Here is a 21764-nt window from a genome sequence, read left to right on the forward strand (position 1 = left end):
AATAGGATTCCTGGAGATTAGGCACTTTACCCAAACCTGAAATTACAAGTTAGCAGATGGGCCTCGCATACCTGCTCTAGAGTTCGGAGCAAACCTCACCCAGGTCACATATGACCACTAGGAGGCTCTAAATTAGAAAGACACAGTGGCCCCTCCTTTAAGCATTACTTTCTCACCGGGGACCTGGGTGGCAAGTTCACTCTCATAGACAGGCTGGCAGGTGTTCCTCATGGGGCTCCTCTCAAGATAGGGGCTTTCTAGGCTCTTCCTGTCACATTGAAAAAGTAGAGAAGTAGGATCTTGAAAGGAGGCAAGTGAATTTTGGGGGGTCATCAAGTGCTTCTGGGAAGGAAGGGTCTGGGCTCCTCCTGTTTCTAGCTTCCCCCTGGGCACCTCTGGAGCAAGCCCTATGCTTTTCTCCTCCTCCAGATGGGAGGCCCTTCTTCCACGACTGGCAAGGACAAAGGCTGAAGACATCCCACTTTTCTGAGATGAAACCTTCTCCCAATTCCAGAGCTTGTCTTTGAAGCTGTCAGTCACCATGACATTCCTCTCATGGGTTATGTCAGCATTTGACTGATTCACGTCTAACAGCAGAGAAGTCTTCTTTGACTTTACTGCAGAATCAGTAGACCCTTCTGGAGGTTCTGAGGAATCAGAACATCTCTGAATCTTGCTCCTCTGGGAGGACTTCATTTCCTGGGGTTGAAGAGGCTGGGGTTCACCGCTAGAACAATACAGTGGGAGCTGACTGTGGTTGGAGGAGAGGGGTTTCTCATTGGCCAAAACACCTGTTGACTGTGTGTTTCCAATATCGCTCTTTTGAGAAATTCTTGCTGGGAATATAGGTCTTGGAAGAGAGGGCACATCAAACTTTTGAAATTTGGCTCGAAGTTCCTTGAAGTTTCTTAACCCTTCCTAAAGCACAAAAGAAAACAATGTCTTATCATTCCAGGAAAAAAACAGTGTGATTAGCTGATTTCACTGTGCATGCAAAGCGTTCTAAGTGCTGATACAACACCACTCCTTACCTAGGGGGCCATGTCGGCTGGTAATGTGATTGTCTATGTAAGACGCAATGAAAACAAATGTCTCCTCTTTGAAACACTTCAGATTATGTTTAATTTCTTCACAACACGTAAAGCATACTTATAAAGGAGAATACTGACAGTTGCTGATAAGTCCCTTGATACGAATTTTGGGGGGGCTCCTTGCTGCCTATACAAGTTAAGTTCTAAACCCTTTAGTACAGCATTCAAAGTTCTTCATGATGTGGTGGAATTATGGTCTCCAGCCACAACCCAACACAACTACCCTTAAACCAAACAGGGATATTTATAATTTTCTAGAATCTGTAATGTCCATTACCCCCGACTCTGCTTGTGTGTTCTTGCTTCAAAAAATGCACCCTCTATCTGTCCAATTTTTTGGTTTTGTTTGTTTTTTTTTTTTTTTGCAACTCCAATGCCTACCTTTCTCCATTACAATTCTCCCTGGGGCTGATAGCAAGAGCTAACTTCTTCCCTGTCTCCTAGTGCTTGCAGACTCTGTACAACTTGGCTGTTGAACTTAACTTTGGAACTACACAGGTTATGTTCAAATTCTCTGTTCTTGAGAAAGACAGATACCATATGTTTTCACTCTTATGTGGATCCTGAGAAACTTAACAGAAACCCATGGGGGAGGGGAAGGAAAAAAAAAAGAGGTTAGAGTAGGAGACAGTCAAAGCATAAGAGACTCTTAAAAACTGAGAATAAACTGAGGGTTGATGGGGAGTGGGAGGGTGGGTGATGGGCATTGAGGAGGGCACCTTTTGGGATGAGCACTGGGTGTTGTATGGAAACCAATTTGACAATAAATTTCATATATTAAAAAAATAAAAAATAAAATAAAAATCATATTAGAAATGATATCAGACAAAAAAAAAACACAAATTCTCTGTTCTTTATCATCTAGGCAAATACTCTGGGAAGTGGGAAATTACCTATCGGTGTAGTCTCATCAGAAAAACAAGTTGTCAAGTGCGAGAAGGGTTAGGGCTGCTGTATGTAAAGCGTCCCCCACAATTCTCGTAAGCCCGTGACAAATAAAAGCTACTTCGAAGAGGCTAGCTGATCCTTTTGTATTTTTGACTCCCCCTGGGACAGTGTGCTCTACCTTCTCAATTCAGTTTGAATTCAGTATATGAAAATGATGGTATTAATAGCAGCCCGACCCTTGGGGCTGAGGAAGGCTGTGCCCAGCATTACACAGGGAGCTGGTCTAGGCAGGTAGGATTGGGCTGGTCTCCTGCTCAGTGCTGTTCCCAGCGGTCCCCCCTTCCTCTCACTGGATCTAATTTACTTTTGTAAGGGCGTTCTGTCATCCTTCCTTTTCCCAGGAGGTAGTAAGGGGTGGAGATGGAGTTCCAGAACAGCTAACGGAGCCATTTCAAAAAGAGCCACTGTCTTCTCCTGATCATTTTAAAGGGCGGAGCCGCACGGACACAGACAATCCCATCGCCAGCCACTTTTGATTTTGCCATCTGAGGGAATGCCGGCTGACCTTTTTCTCTGTGTTTACAGTTGACTCACACCTGCTTTCCAAAGATTCAGGGAGGGAAGGAAGTTGAAGAAGTGTAAAGCAGGTGTCTGGGAGCTTGCTTGCATGCTCTCCCCTTGAGCCTTCCCTCCCTCCTATTCTCTCCCCTCCCCCACCTCTCCGTCCCTCCTTCTGTCTGTCTGTCTGTCTCTCTCTCTCTCTCTCTCTCTCTCTCTCACACACACACACACACACACACACACACACACACACACACTTAAAGCTTTCTCCACAAACTGCCAACTGTTGATTTCCTACCTCTATTTCAACCAGCAGTCACATTAATTCGACTACACTTCCTCTCCCTGATGTAGGAGCAGCCAGCACTGGGCATGGAACCAGGAGATCTGAGTATGAGGCTCCGCTTCATCATTTTCTAGTTATGTGCCTTGGGCAATTCACTCCACTTCCTTGAGCCCTATTTTCCTCACTATAAAATGGGACGGTTCTACTAACAGTTCAAGGTTATTGTAAGGATCAAAGGAGATAGCTTCACATACCGCAGTAGTTAATGTTTAAAGAAATTTAAAAAAAAATTTTATGTTTATTTTTGAGAGAGAGACAGAGTGTGAGCAGGCGAGGGGCAGAGAGAGGGAGACACAGAATCGGAAGCAGGCTCCAGGTTCTGAGCTGTCAGCACAGAGCCCGATGCAGGGCTCGAACCCACCAACCACAAGATCATGACCTGAGCCGAAGTCGGATGCTTAACCGACTGAGCCACCCAGGCGCCCCTCAGTGGTTAATATTTTTTCAAATTATGGTCAAATACACATAACTTAAAATTTACCATCTTAAACATTTTCAAGTGTACAATTCAATGGTATTAAGGGCACTCGCGTTGCTGTGAATGTCCAGAACCCCTTGAATCGTGCAGAAGTGGAAATCCGTAGCCATTACACAATAATTCTCCACTCTCCCTACCCCGGGCCCCCGGCAACCACCATGCTACTTGGTCTCTGGTTTTGACAACTCCACGTACCTCACGTAAGTGGAACCATAGTATTTTTGTGACCGGCTCATTGCACTTAGCACACTGTCCTCCAGGTTCATTCGTGCTGTAGCAGGTGACAAAGTGTTCTCCTTTTTAAGGCTGAATAATATATCATTCTATTTATGTACCACTTATTGTCCATCCATTCATCTATTGGGTGGACACCTGGGTTCCTTCCACCTTTTAGATATTTTAAGTAACTCTCCTAAGAAGATGGATATGCAAATATCTGAGACTGTGCTTCCAATTCTTTTGGGTGTTTGACCCCAAGTGGAATTGCTGAATCAGAGAGTAATTCTATTTTTCATTTTTTTATATTAAAAAAATTTTAAGTTTATTTCTTTATTTTGAGAGAGAGAGAGAGAGAGAGAGAGTGAGTGAGTGTGTGTGTGTAAGTGGGGAAGGAGCAGAGACAGAGAGGGAGAGACAGAATCCCAAGCAGGCTCTGTGCTGTCAGCCCAGAGCCTGACATGGGGCTCGAACTCACGACTGTGAGATTATGACCTGAGCCGAAGTCGGACATTTAACCGACTGAGCCACCCAGGTGCTCTTGGGTTTTGATTTTTGGAGCAACCACCATGCTGTTTTCCATAACAGCGATACCATTTTATATTCCTCCTAACAGTATGTAGGGTTCCAGTTTCTCCACATTCTTGTAATGCATATTATTTTTATAGTAGCTATCACAATTGGTGCGAGGCAGTCATGATGACTATTTTTTGGCTCTTTACTATCTGAAGCCACATGAACTAAGTATACTGGTTGGTAGATATTAGTTTCTTCAGGAATGATTAGGATAAACCCTAGCAGGAAATAAAATTATGGACCGATAACCTCCAGACCAGAGTCCTGTGTAAAGATCATTGGTTCAGGAGGAAGCAAGCCTTCTTAAACCTGGTTCACTCCTTCGTAAACAAACGCTCATTCAAGGTCTATGATGTGGGCAAAACACTGTGTTAGACACGGCTCAGCTCTTAAATATTACATTCTAATGTCAGGGAGGGGCAGAAAATAAGTAGATACACATGAAAATATTAGAGACCAATGCCATGTGGAGAATTAAATAGCTGGTTTAGTGAAGAGTGGCTCGGTTCCCACCAGCGACTTCCCGAGCCACCATAGGGAAGTCATTCCCTTCTCTGGGCTTAGTCATCTATCACACGCAGCAGTTGATCTCCAAGGTCCCTTCCAGCACTAACATTTGGACTTCACTTTCCTTGTTATGGGAAAGAGACATGACACATTCCGTTGCTGATTATTCATCACCCATAGAGGGGGCGTCAGGGCAGAGGGCATGAGGCAAGGTGCATGAGGATGGGAGGGGAGGTGCCCAAAGGGCCATGCCATGCCTCATTTTCCTGGGCCCACAGCAGCTCAGTGTCCACATCCTGTCAATGTCAAGTCTTAAGAAGCCCACAAGCCTGTCCCTTCTTTGTGCCATGGCCACTGCCTCTGAGTCCTCCTCACGCGTGGTCATGACTTCCTCTGTCTGCTTCTACTCCAGGCCCCTCTAATCCACCACTTACCCGGCTGTTCGACCAATCTGATGACAAACACACATATGATCACGTATGTCCCCTGTTTGGAATTCTTCAACGTGGCTTCCCCAAAGCTTGCAAATAAGCTCGAACTCTTTTGCTTAGCACAAAAGGCCCTCCCCAATTCCAACTCTGTTCATCTTTCGACCTGATAGCGGGCCCTTCCCCCAACATGCCTTCTTCCCTCTGGCCTCGCTAAATTACTGACATCTTCCCAAACCTGTTTTGCTTTTTCATGCTTCTGCACCTTTGAGTGTGCTTTTTCCTCTGCCTGCAACACCCACATCTCTCCCAATTTCCTGAACTAGCAAATTCCTGTTTGCTCACAATTCAACTCACGTCACCTCAAAATAGTCATTGGTTTCTTGCCATGTGCTAGGCATGAGGGTTGCAACGATGAATGAGAATTCCTGACCTTTCATATGTATATACACAATGGAGTATTGCTTGGCAATCAAAAAGAATAAAATCCTGCCATTTGTAACAACATGAATGGAGTTAGAGTGTATTATGTGAAGCAAAATTAGTCAGAGAAAGATAAATATCGTATGACTTCCCTCACAGGTGGAATTTAAGAAACAAAACAGATGAACGTAAGGGAAGGAAAGTAAAAATAATATAAAAACAGAGAGGGGGACAAAATCTAAGAGACTCTTAAATACAGAGAACTAACTGAGGGTTGCTGGAAGGGTTTGGGGTGGGGGGATGGCTTAAATGGGTAATGGGCATTAAGGAGTCTACTCCTGAAATCATTACTGCACCATATGCTAACTAACTTGGATGTTAGTTAAAAAAAAAAAAAAATTCCTGACCTTTCAGAGGTGGTGGAATGAGGGAACAGACACAAACTGATCATTTTAGTATAAGAGAGACAATTTCTAGATACATAGCATGATGTCTATCAGAACATAGAGAAAGGGTCATGATGACAGCCGGGGTGCAAAGAGGGCTCCCTAAAGGTGACTCAGCTGGGAGAGGCAGGCACATGAAGGTGGCAGGACAGGTGGCTCCGACAAGAGCAGGAACAAAGAAGGCATGGCAGGGGGGAGCTGCATGGTGTAGACAGGAATAAGCAATTCCATGTTACTGAAGCCCAGTGTGTCAGTATGGGAGTCTGAAGAGAGTGGAGGGCAAGTCTCCTTAAAGTAATTGGGCTTAATCTTCAGAGTAAATGGGGAGTTACTGATGAGTTTTATACACGGCTAGAACAGGCTGAGATTTCCACCTCATGCAGGGTAGAGACCAGGAACCAATTAGGAGGCTACTAGAATTGGCCAAGTAAAAAGGACAAAAGGCAGGATCGGGCAGTGTTACGGGAACGGAAGAGAGAAAAGTGCAGGGGGTGGTATGGACCAGATCTAGAGAGGGGAGGGAGGACTCCAGGATGATATCTGGGTTTCTAAATTGGGCGAGAGGATGGACATTGGTCCTTGCAACTAAGACTGAGGACAGGAAATAAAAGTACTGAGGAAAGATCATGGGCCCGTTTTTGGATGTGATGTTTTACCTTCTTAGGGGAGCCATCAAATAGGCCGTTAGGTATGGGAACCTTTGGGGGGTTATACATTTAATTAGGGAGTTACTAGTTTCTTGGTGAGCACAGAGCTTAAGGATATGAACCCTGGAGTGTAGCTGCCTACATCCAAATTCCAGCCCCTCCATTTTTGGCTTTATGACCCTGAGCAAATTACTTAACTTCTCTGTATTTGTTGCCTGGTCTGGGTAATAATTGTACTGTACCTCATAGGGTTGTTGTGGTGGGTAGAATAATGGCTCCTCAAAATGTCTACATCTTCATCCCTGAAATCTGTTCATAGCAGCTTGCATGCCAAAAGGGACTCTGTGGTGTAATCAAGTTAAGGATCTTCAGATGGGGAGATCATCCTGGATTAGCTTGGTGGGCCCAATGTAATCACAAGGGTCCTTATAAGTGGGATGCAAGAGAAAAGGGGATGCAATCATGTAACAAAGATGACGGATATGGGGGCTCAAGATGCTACATGCTGGTTTTGAAGATGGAAAAAGGGTCCAGAGCCAAGGAAGGAAGGTAGCCTCCAGAAGCTGGAAGAGACAGGGAAATGGATTCTTCCCTAGAGCCTCCAGAAGGAATGCTGTCCTATCAACAGCTTGGTTTTAGACATCTGACCTCCTCGACTGTAAGATAATAACTGTGTGCTGTTTTAAGCTCCTCAAATTGTGGTCATCTGGTGCAACAGAACACGAAAATGAACAGTTGTTATGAGGATTCAATCAATAAGTACATGTAAAGCATTTAGAAGGCAATGAGAGATGCCCACTAAATTGGAGCGCTCACGATTACTGGTTGGTTGTCAAGACCATAGGGCTGGATGGGATCACTTAGGAGAGCGTGTGATGGCATCAGAGCCCATGGGACAAGAGCAGAGGGCAAAAAATGTCATCACAGAAGCAAAACTGTGGTGGGCCCCAGAGTGAATGCGAGGGGAGAGAGAAAGAAAGGACTCGCTTTTTGTTTCTGTTTGTTTTGTTTGAGGAAGCTGGCCATGACAAAGGAAGGAGGAAGGGCAATTAGAATGGGATTTAGGGGCAACAGAAGACTTTAATTATTTTTTCTGTCTAGTGAATCTTCCCTTACCCCAGATCCTGGAAAGCTCAGAACTACACTTCCCAGGAACTCTTCCAGCTCGAACTCTGCCAAGCAGAGGCAACCAGGGAGGCATGGGGAATGAGCACAGGAGGGTGTCACTGCTCAGTGGGGAACAGAGCTCTGGGGAGCAGCCGTAGATGCTCCCGTGCTATGCAGAGGCCAGCAGCATGAATGCCTTCCCACTGCAACAATCCCTTGTGGATGCAGGATTTCTCCCTAATCTGTAGCATCCAAGCTCAACTCCAGCCCCTCTGGAAATTCCTCAAAAAATGTTATAAGTCCCTTCCTGCTCAAACTGGCAACAAGAGATCTGGTTGTCTACAACCACAGACACAATACATTCTGGTTTCCTTTTCTTCCTCTCACCCATGAGCACCCCTCCTAGTACCTCTCTCCCTCCATCAGGATATAAACTCCCTGAAGACAGGTGCTCCGTCAGGACTGGTCACTGCCTTAACCTCAGTACCTGGAAGCATATTTGGCCCAGAGTAGATGCTCAATAAAAATATGGAGGGTGAACGAACCCTTGACTTATAAGTCTTTCAGCATCCCTTCAAGATAGGGACAGCACAGGGATGCCTCGGGAGCTCAGTCGGTTAAGCGTCTGACTGCTGGTTTCAGCTCAGGTCATGATCTCACAGCTTTGTGTGTTTGAGCCCTGTGCTGGAACATGCTGGAGCCTGCTTGGGATTCTCTCTTTCTCTCTCTCTCTCTCTCTCTCTGCCCCTGCCCCACTCACGCCGTCTCAGTCTCTCTCACAATAAATGAACTTAAAAAGATTTAAAAAAAGAAAAAGATAGGGACAGTGTCTTATTTATCTTGGTACCCTCATTAACAGCTGGGGCTTCCAAAGTGTTTGGAGGATGACTTGGTGAAGGAACATTTAGAAAAATTAGCAGGTTCACATAATTCACGAACTGTAACTATACAGCATTTTGTTTTTTGTTTTTTCCTAAGGGCAGCTTAGAATGCACAAAGAAACAAATTATCTAATTGCTGTAGTGTCAGAAGATAACCCTGAAAATAGCCCTGGGAGAGGGCCTTGGCACTTCTGATGTGGACTGGGGCGCTTCAGATAGTTCAGCTGGGAAGCAAAGGCCAAAACAATTTCAGAGATGTTGCGGGAACAACCTAAGATAAAAGAAAGTGGTGTCCTCTAAACACTAAGGGTGTATCTCTTTGATATGGAAATTGACCAAGGGGGCAGCAACCAGCGAAGAGAAACAAAGACTTTGCTGTTTTAGAGCTCAGGGAGACCAGCGTGAGTGACTCAGTTATAAGCCCCAACGTCAGTTCTATAAATGCAGTATTATTATATTTACATGAATATATTCAGCCCAACTAGGGGACAAGACTCCATCAGATATACATCTCTCATTCAAAATTTTATAGGAATCTAAAAATGATAATGACAACAAAAGTAGGCATTACATGCTTATTTGCGCGCGCACACACACACACACACACACACACAAACTTTACATGACATGACTATGTGCCAGGCTCTATTCTAAGCACTTAACTCATTTAAGCCTTGTGCCTAACCCGGTGTTTTCCCAAGATATAGACCAGAATATTGAGGCATTGAGAGTCTAAGTAGCTTATTCAAGGTCACAGCAAGGAATGGTCAAAACCAGGATTCAAACGCACACAATCTGGAGTGCTCTATCCTGCACTCCTTAAACCCAAGAATTTACTGGTGGGTTTAGAATTTTTTAGTTTTGCTAAAATTTTTTTAGGAACGAGTTAACATTTGGGGCACCTGGGTGGCTTAGTCGATAAAGTGTCTGACTTCAACTCAGGTTATGATACCATAGTTTGTGGGTACGAGCCCCATGTCTGGCTCTGTGCTGACAGCTCAGAGCCTGGAGCCTGCTTTGGATCCTGTGTCTCCCTCTCTCTCTGCCCCTTCCCTGCTCGTGCTCTGTCTCTAAAAAAATAGATACTAAAAAAAAAAAAAAAAAAGAAACAAGCTAATACTTGACCAAAACAACATGAATACTGTACTATTAGCTTCCTGGGGTATCTTTGTATACTTTGCTAGTTTCAGAGAATTGATAACTATGTTTTTGTTTTTTTTTTTCCCCTGTATCCATCATCCTTATTACCAACCCTTATATATAAAATCTCTACAATAACCCTAGAAAACAAGTATTGTTACAGCCTCATTTCATAGGTAGGTGAATACACAGATACTGAGTAACTGTCCCCAGTTTACACAGTTAGAAATTAGGAATTTGAATCCAAGTCTGTTTAGCTTTAGGATTGATTTTACCTATTCTGCTAAAATACCTTCCTTATAAATTTAGCTCTAATTTACAATTCTTCTGTTATCTCTTAGACATTTCATCATCAGTTTCGCATATGTCACACTTACTTTAGAAATTATGTGACAAATGTATCTCTAATCATATTTCTTAATAAATAATAATTCCAGGAACCAATTTGCATTTGCCTTTAAAACACTCTCTCAGACTTTCTGTTATTTAAACAGATGAGCAAACTATTGGATCTAATGTAATTGGGTTTTTAAAAATGCCTTAATAAATTACATGGCTTTTGTGACTGTGTCTCTTGGATTTTCAAGGTAGTTCTGATCTCTGACTTGATGTAATTTAAAGGTGATATGAAAATGCAGAACCAGACCACAAAATACAATTCAGTGTACCCCTTCTGCAAGTGAGAATCAGTCCTGTGTCAAATCACATGCGCGGATTCCTGGTTTATAAAATATGATATAGAGAGCTGCTGCACCCTTGCCGGAGTTCTCCCTGTCTCCCGGTCTGCTCGGGAACCCTCTCCCAGGTCACAGCTGCCTGGGCTCCCATCTATGACGGCAAGGTTCACACCACATTGTAAGCTGCAGCGAGCGAGGATCCCTGCCAGGGATCATAAATTAGTAGTGACTCAGAAGTGAAAGCCATCATAAAAATAGACATAAAATAAATTCCACAAGGAGAAGACACTGTGTTGATGCCTATTTTCTTGATTTAAGGGAAAAAAGGTAACGCACTTCTGAATCTCTACAAATTGCTGACTACTGCCTTTCGGGAGGGAGGGACAATGGCAACATCAATGGCAATGGTTTATCACACATTTCACATTCTTCTCCGATAAGCAAATGTGAGAGCCTTAAGGAAAAGGCAAACTCAAAATCCAATGCACAGAGGAAGGCAGCAGAAGCTAAGAAATTATGAGCCCAGAAAAAGAGGCAGTAATAGCTGTCAAACCCTTCAAAAGATGGAAAGAAAGAAAAGTCAATTAAAAATAGCATCTGAGTCATCCTTCATGAATAAAAGAGCTTCGATCCAACCTTCACTACTACAAGAACTGTAACGATGGCAAAGTGCCCCATGTTCTGGTACCAGTGATTAATTCCAATGGAAAAAAGACAGTCTCTTTAACAAATGGTGCTGGGAGAACTGGACAGCAACATGCAGAAGAATGAAACTAGACCACTTTCTTACACCACTCACAAAAATAAACTCAAAATGGATAAAGGACCTGAACGTGAGACAGGAAACCAAAACCCTAGAGGAGAAAGCAGGAAAAAACCTCTCTGACCTCAGCCACAGCAATTTCTTACTTGACACATCTCCAAAGGCAAGGGAATTAAAAGCAAAAATGAACTATTGGGATCTCATGAAGATAAAAAGCTTCTGCAATGCAAAGGAAACAATCAACAAAACTAAAAGGCAACCAATGAAATGGGAAAAGATATTTGCAAACGACGTATCAGACAAAGGGCTAGTATCCAAAATCTATAAAGAACTCACCAAACTCCACACCCGAAAAACAAATAATCCAGTGAAGAAATGGGCAGAAGACATGAATAGACACTTCTCTAAAGAAGACATCCAGATGGCCAACAGGCACATGAAACGATGCTCAATGTCACTCCTCATCACGGAAATACAAATCAAAACCACACTGAGATATCACCTCACGCCAGTCAGAGTGCTTAAAATGAACAAATCAGGAGACTACAGATGCTGGAGAGGATGTGGAGAAACGGGAACCCTCTTGCACTGTTGGTGGGAATGCAAACTGGTGCAGCCACTCTGGAAAACAGTGTGAAGGTTCCTCAAAAAATTAAAAATAGACCTACCCTATGACCCAGCAATAGCACTGCTAGGAATTGACCCAAGGGATACAGGAGTGCTGAGGCATAGGGGCACTTGTACCCGAATGTTTATAGCAGCACTTTCAACAATAGCCAAATTATGGAAAGAGCCTAAATGTCCATCAACTGATGAATGGATAAATAAGTTGTGGTTTACATATACAACGGAATATTACTTGGCTATGAGAAAGAATGAAATATGGCCTTTTGTAGCAACGTGGATGGAACTGGAGAGTGTTATGCTAAGTGAAATAAGTCATACAAAGAAAGATAGATGCCATGTTTTCACTCTTGTGTGGAGCCTGAGAAACTTAACAGAAGACCATGGGGGAGGGGAAGGGAAAAAAAGAAAGAGAGGGAGGGAGCCAAACCATAAGAGACTCTTAAAACTGAGAATAAACTGAGGGTTGATGGGGGGTTGGAGGGAGGGGAGGGTGGGTGATGGGCATTGAGGAGGGCACCTGTTGGGATGAGCACTGGGTGTTGTATAGAAACAATTTGACAGTAAATTTCATAATAAAAAAAAATTTAGAATCCCTATCGATAGCCCTTCCAACATCATTCCCGATGATCTCTTCCACCCTATCTCAGCCACCACTCTCCAAGGATGGATACACTCTAGACTTTGTCTTTACCAATAGCTGGACTATCTCCAGCACATTAGTTTCAAGGATCTTCCTCTTAGATCACCATCTCTTCTCTCACCCATTTGTCTGTTCTGGTACCCCAGCTCTAGCAGATTGCTGGTTCCACCATATGAATCCCTGGGCCCCAGTGCTTCTTCCCTGTCTACTCTCCCCTGTAGCCCAAAATGTCTCCTTCCTCAGACCTTGGTTGGCAATGTTTTTAGATCTGGCCATGCATGGAAATGTCCTGAGGACTTCTGAACCTGCCCCACTGACACAGACTCTTTGGGGGGGGGGGCATATTTTATGAATCACTTGGAGTGTTTACTGTATAGTCAGCTCAGCATCTGGGCCAAGGAATAGATTGGGAAACATGTCTTATAGCGTCTCATCTGCATATCTCTTACAGTCTCATGCCTCTCACTACTTTCCATGTCCTACTACAATTACCCAAGTAGATGCCCCATCTTCCCAAAGAGTCTGTGAACTCTCTGAAAGAAGACAGAAAAACAAACTTATCTTGGTATAGCTCACAGGCTTGAGTATGATGCTTTACTCTTAGTAAGTCCATAGGATTTGCCAAACTAGTATTGAATTAAAAAAAAAAAAATTACCCCAGAAATCCATGACCTAGAGGAATGTTCTAGAGGTAATGACCTAGAGGAAACGTTCTTTAAAAGCGCTCTCTTAGAGACCTACAAATTAAATCCATGCTAACGATGCATCTTCACTGCAGCTTGAATCACATCCTCCTCTGTTAAAATCTTTCAATGGCCTCCATTTTCCTGATGATAAATTACACATTCCATCCATACACACAGGCCCCCTGATCTTCTCCCGTCTCCAACCCCAGCTTCATTTTCCACTACTTCCTGCCTCTAACTCACCCCGTCAGTAAAACTGGACTTGCCTCCCGTGCATTTGCTCATGCTGTTCCCTCGGCCTGGAATGGCATTTCCATACTTAAGTGCCCAGGTAAACTATTCATCTTCTGAGATTCAGATGAGCAATCAACCCATCCCAGAAGCCTTTTCCAGCACTTAGGCTGGGCCAATACCTGCTCCCTGCTTTATAGCACTCTCTGTTTACCTCTGTCTTTCCATTTATTTGATTTCATTAAAAAGCATCCATCTATGTGTCTGATTTACCTGAACCCCACTCATACTGACGTCCTCGGGGCATGGGACCAGACTGTACTCTCTTCTACTCGTTTCTGTCACTACACCTAGGTACACAGAGTGTAGATGACAATATTTTTTAACTGAACTGATTCGAAAGCATTTATGGACAGAGGAACTGTGGAAAAATTAGGAGGAATTCTAGATAAAAGAATATGAAAAGTGCATTGAATTCTGTGTATGTTACATATTATGTTAGTATGGTTCTAAGCACTGAGCATAGCAATATGTGCATTTTGTCTCAATTACTGTAATCCTTACAACGGGCTTCCAAGCTATGCCTCAGAGGAGGAAAAACCAAGAATTAGAGTTTCTGAACCTTAGTTAGGTCTGATAAAGTAAAGGAAATTTTTAACTTTTCATGTTTATGGGCCCTGCTCCAAGGGCTCCTAGGGAAGCTATACTTTTACCTAGGTCAAAATGACCCAGCAAAACCTCAAAGCATGGACTCTATTTCTGCCCTGAACACACATTGTACATCTACTCTGTTAAAAAAAAAATAACCAAAAAGGAGCATTCCAAACATAAACATAAGAAAAAACCCATAAGATTAAAGTCATACAGCCTTGCACAAGCTAAAAGCATAAGATAAAGTCCATAACTTCCTGGAATGTCTTTGTTCAGGATGATTTGTAACTCTTTATGTAAAAAGAAAAACATATATATAACCCTGCACCAAATGTTCCTTTTTCTGAGCACTCTCTTGTGTGTGAGGATTGTGTATCCCAGGCTATCTTAATTTGGGCTCAAACTTTTTTACCTTTAACATTTTTAAAAAATTTTTTTAGATGTTTATTTTTGAGAGGGCGCAAGCACAAGCAGGGGAGGGGCAGAGCGAGAGGGAGACACAGAATCTGAAGCAGGCTCCAGGCTCTGAGCTGTCAGCACAGAGCCCGACACGGGGATCGTACCCACAAACTACGAGATCGTGACCTGAGCCAAAGTTGGACGCTTAACTGACTGAGCCACCCAGGTGCCCCTCTTGTTACATCTTGAAAAAGATCTGTTCATTTTGCATCCACATTTTATGTGGCTAATGAGTGTGTGAGCCAAGCATAAGGAACTCAGCCCTGATGCCAAAGCTTGTGGGGTGTGTGTGTGTGTGTGTGTGTGTGTGTGTGAGAGAGAGAGAGAGAGAGAGACAGAGAGAGAGAGAGAGAGAGAGACAGAGAGAGAGAGAGACAGAGAGAGAGAGTCAGAGAGAGAGACAGAGAGAATAGACTACTTTGGAGTGAATTTACCTTTATAGAAAAGCGGCAGAGAGGAGCGTGCACGGCCTCATCCTGGTAGCTAGCATGATGCACAAGCTACTCGGTGTGACTCCGAGGACGGGGGTCAGTGATGTTAAAATAAACTCTGCTCTAGCACACCTTTTCTGCAGTGACAGGTTTTCAGTGGTTTGCTCCCAAATTTATCCAACAATTCTCTGTTGCATGCCTATGATGGGTCACATAAGTGAAGCAGACAGACACAGGTCTTGTCGTCATGGAGCCCACAATCTCACGGAAAAGACGGACAAGGAAACAGACAATGGGTCCCCACAGCCACGGCTGTGACAAGGCAGCACCAGGTGTGGGAAGAGGGACACCTAACTGGGTTTGGGGAGCACAAAGACCTTCCTGGAGAAAGTCACATGTGGAGAACAGGCTGGGGGGCACTTGGGACAGAGGAGACATTTGTGGGACCGGAGGCCTGAGAGAGCCTGCCAAGTGTGGGGTCCACAGTTGGTTGAAATGTGAGATGGGGAAGGAGAAAAACCAGCCTGAGTCTGCCGAAAGGCCCTGCAAGCCATTAAAAACAAACTTAACACACATTTGCCTTTTATGGTTCAAAATACTTTTGCAGACCATACAGGCACAGGATGAATTAGAAATTGGTATTTTGCAGTCTCGAAATCCCCTCAATCAAGACATGAAACCCTCAGGCACGGGAGGGTGGGGGGTGGTGGGTAATTACTCGTTTGAAACCAACAAGGTTCATAATGCCTTTTAGGAAATCATAAAACAAAACCTCCCTCAAAAACAAAAGAACACTTGGGTTCCAGATATTGCTCCAAGACACTGAAATGTGGTGCAGGTGAGGGTCTCAGAGGACAAATTAGGTTACACATTCTCAGATGCTAAGTTCAAAGGGGCGCCAGGTGGACATAGCAGCCTGAGGAGAGGGTCCCAGAGTCAGCACCGACGATCTGTATGCACAGGTAAGTCTCCAAATTACCCCCCCATCCAGCCTCCCCATTACACTCCCCCTGCTCATTCAGCACTGCAATTTGGGGCAGGAACAGGGAGGCTTCCCTAGAAACTTGTTACCAGCAAGTTGGAAACATCAGGGCGTCCTTATCTGAAGAGGCTTCCTGCCCTCCTGCTGCCGTCTTGAGCCCTCAACAGAACAGTCGCTCAGTGCCCTTTGGGTTTATGACAGTTTTATTTCAAGTGTGATTTACTGACATTTGAAAAGCGAAGGGCTGAATAACTCCTTTCAGCACCTCACCGCCTTCACCCTCCAGCTTATGATGTAAATCCTGAGCCAGCACGGCCATGTTCATTTCTTAGGTTCACTCTTCACGTTTGAGTCCCAGTTGCAGGAAGAAACCATCAAAGAACTCAAAGACACCACTTGAAAGGCAACTGGGACAGATTTTACAGGTGATAGATGTTTTCGTTTCACTTTGTTTTTTAAATAAGACAAAGGGGCTTCTGTCTGGTCTTCTGTCTGGTCAGTACCTTCCTTCTCCAGTCACAGAAATGGGCATCATCTCTAAGACCTGGCATGCCACTGTCACTCTTGTCATGTGGTGCCATCCTCCCCCACCCCCCCACCTGCCACCCCATTCACTGAGCTTGTACCACTGCAACGGGTGCCTTGCACATCGAAGCGCAGATTCTCCTGACAACCCGGCAGGGCAGGTGTTATTATCCTCATTGTAGAGCTAAGAAAACAGGCTTGGAGAGCAAGCAGCTTAGCTTAGAGATTAAAAACCATGCCGTAGACTTCAGAGTCAGCGTTCGGATCCTGGCCTTTTCACTGTCAGCCAGGGGGGCTGAACCTTATTTCCATTCGCTGGCTCTTGTCAATAACATGGCAACACTAACAAACACTAACATGTTTACACTGCTGTTGCCTGTTAATTTGGGCAAACCACAGCGCTTGCTACACAGATTTTATACAAATGCTAGATAACTATTATCATTAGTTGCTAGTCGAAGTTGCCTCATTATGAAGTGGTAAATCTGGATTTAAAAACGAAGCCTGGGGCGCCCGGGTGTCTCAGTCGGTTCATCATCCAAGTCTCGGTTTCGGCTCAGGTCATGATCTCACAGTTCGTAAGTTTGGGCTCCACATGGGGCTCTGCACGGATAGTGCAGAATCTGCTTGGGATTCTCTCTCTCTCTCTCTGTCCCTCCCCGGCTGGCACACTCTCTCTAATAAATAGAAATAAACTTTAAAAAAATAAAAAGTGAGGTTTGACTGCAAAACTCAAGCTCTTCCATTCTACCACGTTGGGTTAGTCCCTTTTCTTGCATCGTCTTGCTTCCTCTTTCACTATGGGCAACGGAGAAGTGATGGGCTTTGTCTTACGGATGAAGACACTAGAGCTGCAGGGGCCAAGTCACTGGTCCACAACTGGAGAGCTGATACACTTCCAACGAGGCCTTCTGCCCTCCCTCCCCCAGCTCCAACACACCACCACAGCCTCAACTGGTGCCTGCAAACAGCCCGAGAATGCAAAGGAAGAGCCTTCCCAAGTCCTTTTATCTGAGGCGAAATTTCTTCGGCCAAAATTGATGCCTGACAGTCTGTGCTTTCTACATGTGCATTCTGCTAATCCCCTCACCAAAGCTCGGAATCTTCTTCACTCAAAGAGCTAGAGAAGCCAGAGCCACTCGTGAGGGACACTTACAGCAGCAATTACCTGCAAGCCATCCCTGGGAAAGGCATCGCACCAGCTCCCAGTTTCCTTACCTGGGGAGGGCAGCAGCTGTGTGCGGCTAGTGCCGCATTCGGCAGCCCGACTGTCTCCTAGGAAAAAAGCACCTTTGGCCTCTTGGCTGGGGGGAACCTTGAACTGATGGAAATTACAGAGAAACTGTGTGCTGTGGTAGAAAAGCATTGACCAGGAGGGTCCCGGGATCCACTTTTGGCTCTTCTACTCACTAGATGGGTGTTGAGGCAGGCAGGCACTATAGATATCTTCCCTGTGGAAGGGATAATGGATCCCAGACTTAACGGATGCTTCCTGCAGGAGTAACCGTCATCTCTGTCTAGCCTTCCTCCCTTTCTTCTTCATTCATTACCTTATTCGGTCAACAAATGTTAATCCCCTAAATCAGACACGAACCCACCCCACCATGTTGCACATCTGGAGGGACATGAGTCACACATTGTGTGATCACACAGATCACTCTCACAGATTGTCACGTGAACTGCTCCCCCAGGATTTGTGTGACTCAGGGGCCCCACTGCAGATACAGGCAGGAAGAGTGGTGACCAAGTATTCTCTGCCCTCATGGAGCTTACCAGCAAATGGGTGGTTTTAAAGGTCAACAAATTATTCAGTCAGTCATTCATTAATCGAGTGCCTATTATGTACTAGGTCACGATCTAGGCATGTGAAGATACATTGTAAAGTACAATACAGGTATATTACTAACAGCTTATTTTCCTCTCATCTTCCCCTCTAAATACTAATGGTTCTAGAAGCTTTCCTTCTTATCTCCCTTAGGTTCATCTACTGCACCGAATGCACTCTTCTCCTATTCACCTTTGGGTTTCCTAACATAGTGCCTGGATCAGAGAAGACACTAAGTATTTGTTGGAGGACTGCATGCCTCCATGCCTTTGCACACATTTCACTCTCTGCCTCAAATGCTCTTCTTCCTTTTTATGGACCAAAAAATATTTGTCTTGCTTCACTCAGCTCCGTTGCAAGTCCCTGTGGAAGCCTTCCATCAGGTATGCAGCAAGAGGTGGTGATTTCCATGTGTTCCAGGAGCCCGGGTGCTCTCTCAACTGGAGTGTTTGTTACAATGTTACTGTCTTTCACATTTTTCCCCTTCTTCCCTATGCTAAGAGCTACTTCACCGGCAGCAATAAAGAATGTGGGCTTTGGGGTTGAAAGATTTTAGATTAGAATCCTAGCTCTATGAATTCAGGCTCTGTCTCTACAAAGCTATTTCAGTTCACTGTCCCCTATTTCCTGATAAATAAAATGGGCATACAACTATTCCTATCCTAGGACTGCCATAGACATCAACGCCGGCCAGTGCCTAGCACAAAGGAGGCCCCCAGCAATGATATTTTGATAAGGACAGTTGGCATATTGATAATGAGGCAGATGAGGAGGAGGAGAGGGATAATGATGTTGATGAGGATCACGGTGATTTTGAATATGATGAAATGATTATCCGTGACAATGAGTACACACTTAGGAAACATGCACAGAATTGGCCTGATGGTCTCAGAAAAAATTCCACCTGTTCTGACAGGTGGCCATTTGAGTTGCCAATAATAGAAATGCTTCCATGTTGGCCTCCCTCTTCTTCTGAGGTGCAGTATCCATGGGTTTTCTTGGAGCTTTCATTCTAGTCTACTGCTTGGTCCTACTCACTTCGTGAAATGACCCTATGAAATTGCCCTCTCTCCCTCATTGCTCTCTCCATTCTCCCACCTTGTACCCAGCCAAGCCAACAATACTAGTTCAGAACAATGGACAGCAACACAGGCCCTTCCCTTCGAGCATTTAGCGCTGGTTTCCTTGAACTCCATCCATGAGCCCATTTTTACTCACTCCTGGAGGCTGAGGTTTCTCTTAGCTTGCGGTCAGCTAAATATGGAAAACACATTGGGGTACCTAGCAAGGAAAAAAAAACTGAGACAGCAACTACATGGATATGGTCTTGAATTGATCTTATGGGTGCCGGGTCAGACTTTTTTACTCAGCTCAAAGATACCAGCTTGTGGTAAACAGCCAAAATAGTTGAAGGGCAGATTGAGTCAGGCTCTGCTGACTAGAATGCATGGCTGCATGGAACATTAAATGAGATTTTTTGTGTGTGCGAACTGACAAGAAGAAATAATAAGGCTTTAATATCAGATGATGCTGGGAGAAAGAAAAAAAATCATAGGCAATTACTTAGCTTTGAGAGCAGAAAGATGAAAAGGAGGAGGTACTCTTGCTTTCTGATTTTTACGATGTATAACCTTGGGTACTCAAGAAGAATAAGCTTCTGACTCATTGAGGCTAAAATGAAAATAGAAATAATACTGGCACCAATCCAGGGTTGGAGTACTTGTTATGTCACTCTGATCTTGAAGAGTCACTCAGCTTCGTAGAGCCTCCATTTGCTCATCTATAAAATAGGATCCCTTATGGTTTTGCAAGTTTGTGGTAAGGATTAGAAATCCCCGAGTCTGGCTTGGTACTGATCAGAGCAAACAGTCAACAAAATCACGTTGACCAAATTAACATGCATACGTGAAATTCGTTAACCATAATCTTATACAACCATATAGAAATTATTTCTTGCAGAACTTATCATGACCTGAGAAAACTAAAATTCTTGACCAACTGAAGATATAAAATCCCATTTTTGGTAATACTTGAAATACTAATAATTGTATTTGTCCTGTCTACTTCATGAGGTTCTTATGAATATCAAATAAAATGAAATACAATACTTTGAATACAAATAAAAAAAACAGAGGCTCTTAAATACAGAGAACAAACTGAGGGCTGCTGGAGGGTGTTTGGTGGGGGGATGGGCTAAATGGGTGATGGGCATTAAGGAGGACACTTCTTGGGATGGGCACTGGGTGTTATATGGAAGTGATGAATTACTGGATTCTACTCCTGAGACCAAGTCTACACCGTATGGTAACTAACTTGAATTTAAATAAATAAATTTTAAAAAGAACAGTGTCTTGGGATAAGACACTGTTTGAGGCAGTTGGAATATTCAACATTAAGTCTAATTTTTAGAAAAAATGAAAAAAAAAAACACCCCACCAGAATCCAACAAAGACTCAAGATATTATCTTTGAGTATGTATAAATGCTGTGGAGCTGACAGGGAAGAATTTTCCAGATGGAAAAGCTCAGTTAACCCTTGGAACTGGCTTACCAAAGAGAAGGAGTTGGGATTTCAGTGTCTCACACAGCACCTACCACATGGAGAGTACTCAAAAAACATACACTAAATTAATGAGTGGATGAATAAACCTCATGGGGAGTGTGTGGGGGATGGAGGGGGATGGCTTAAAGCAAGACTTTGTAATGATTCTATGACCCTCTATCTCAAACTCTGAAATGAAGCAATTCTCTAACTACATACCCTCTGGCTCATAAGCAACATGAGGAGAAGGACTTAGTTAACTCAGCCCCCAGGGAATCTTTCCTACCAGCCACCATGCACTCTTCACCCTTGTACTTCTCCAGTGCTGTGTGGAGGACACAGTCCTCAGCAGGGACATGAGGGTTTCCACGTTCCTCTTCTGCCACTGTCCCTTTATCCGCAGACATGCCATGCTGTTTCCTGCTTCAGTTCCTTTGCATACACTGTTCTGTATGCCTGGAATGCCTTTCCCACTCTACCCCTTGTTGTCTGGTGAACACTTTTCATCTTTTAAAACTAGAATAAAAAATTATCTCCCTTGGGAAAGCCTTCTCTGATTCACCCAACTTGAGTGAAGACATTCTTAAAAAAATTTAATGTTTATTTATTTTTGAAGGAGAGAGAGACAGAGTGTGAGTGGGGGAGGGGCAGAGAGAGAAAGAGCGAGAGCGAGAGACAGACAGACACACACACACACACACACACACACACACACACACACACACAGAATCTGAAGCAGACTCCAGGCTCCGAGCTGTCAGCACAGAGTCTGACGCGGGGGCTCAAACTCACAAACTGTGAGATCATGACCTGAGCTGAAGTCGGACGCTCAACCGACTGAGCCACCCGGGTGTCCCAGGTGAAGACATTCTTAAAACATTCTTCCTGTCTGCTCCCTCAGTTAGTTGAACATATGATACTGTCCATATTACATAATAATTGTCACATGGCATTTATTATGGTACTTTTGTACATCTTTCCTACTAAACTC

The 21764-nt window shown here is 44.1% G+C and overlaps 1 protein-coding gene across 6 annotated transcripts in view; it reads right to left on the bottom strand.

Moving 5' to 3' along the window:
* The window catches only part of FYB2 (FYN binding protein 2), a 124358-nt gene that overhangs the window by 90449 nt on the left and 12145 nt on the right, over nucleotides 1-21764 (bottom strand). For all 6 annotated transcript variants that reach the window (XR_006221497.1, XR_006221496.1, XM_042997365.1 and 3 more), the window contains exon 2: nucleotides 177-918. Coding sequence is in view for 4 of the 6 variants with exons in the window: in XM_042997365.1 (XP_042853299.1) it covers nucleotides 177-918 (742 nt within the window). In the remaining 2 variants the exon portion in view is untranslated. The remainder of the gene's footprint in view (nucleotides 1-176; nucleotides 919-21764) is intronic.

This window comes from Panthera tigris, chromosome C1 (genome assembly GCF_018350195.1).
Source record: "Panthera tigris isolate Pti1 chromosome C1, P.tigris_Pti1_mat1.1, whole genome shotgun sequence".
Lineage (NCBI taxonomy): Eukaryota > Metazoa > Chordata > Mammalia > Carnivora > Felidae > Panthera > Panthera tigris.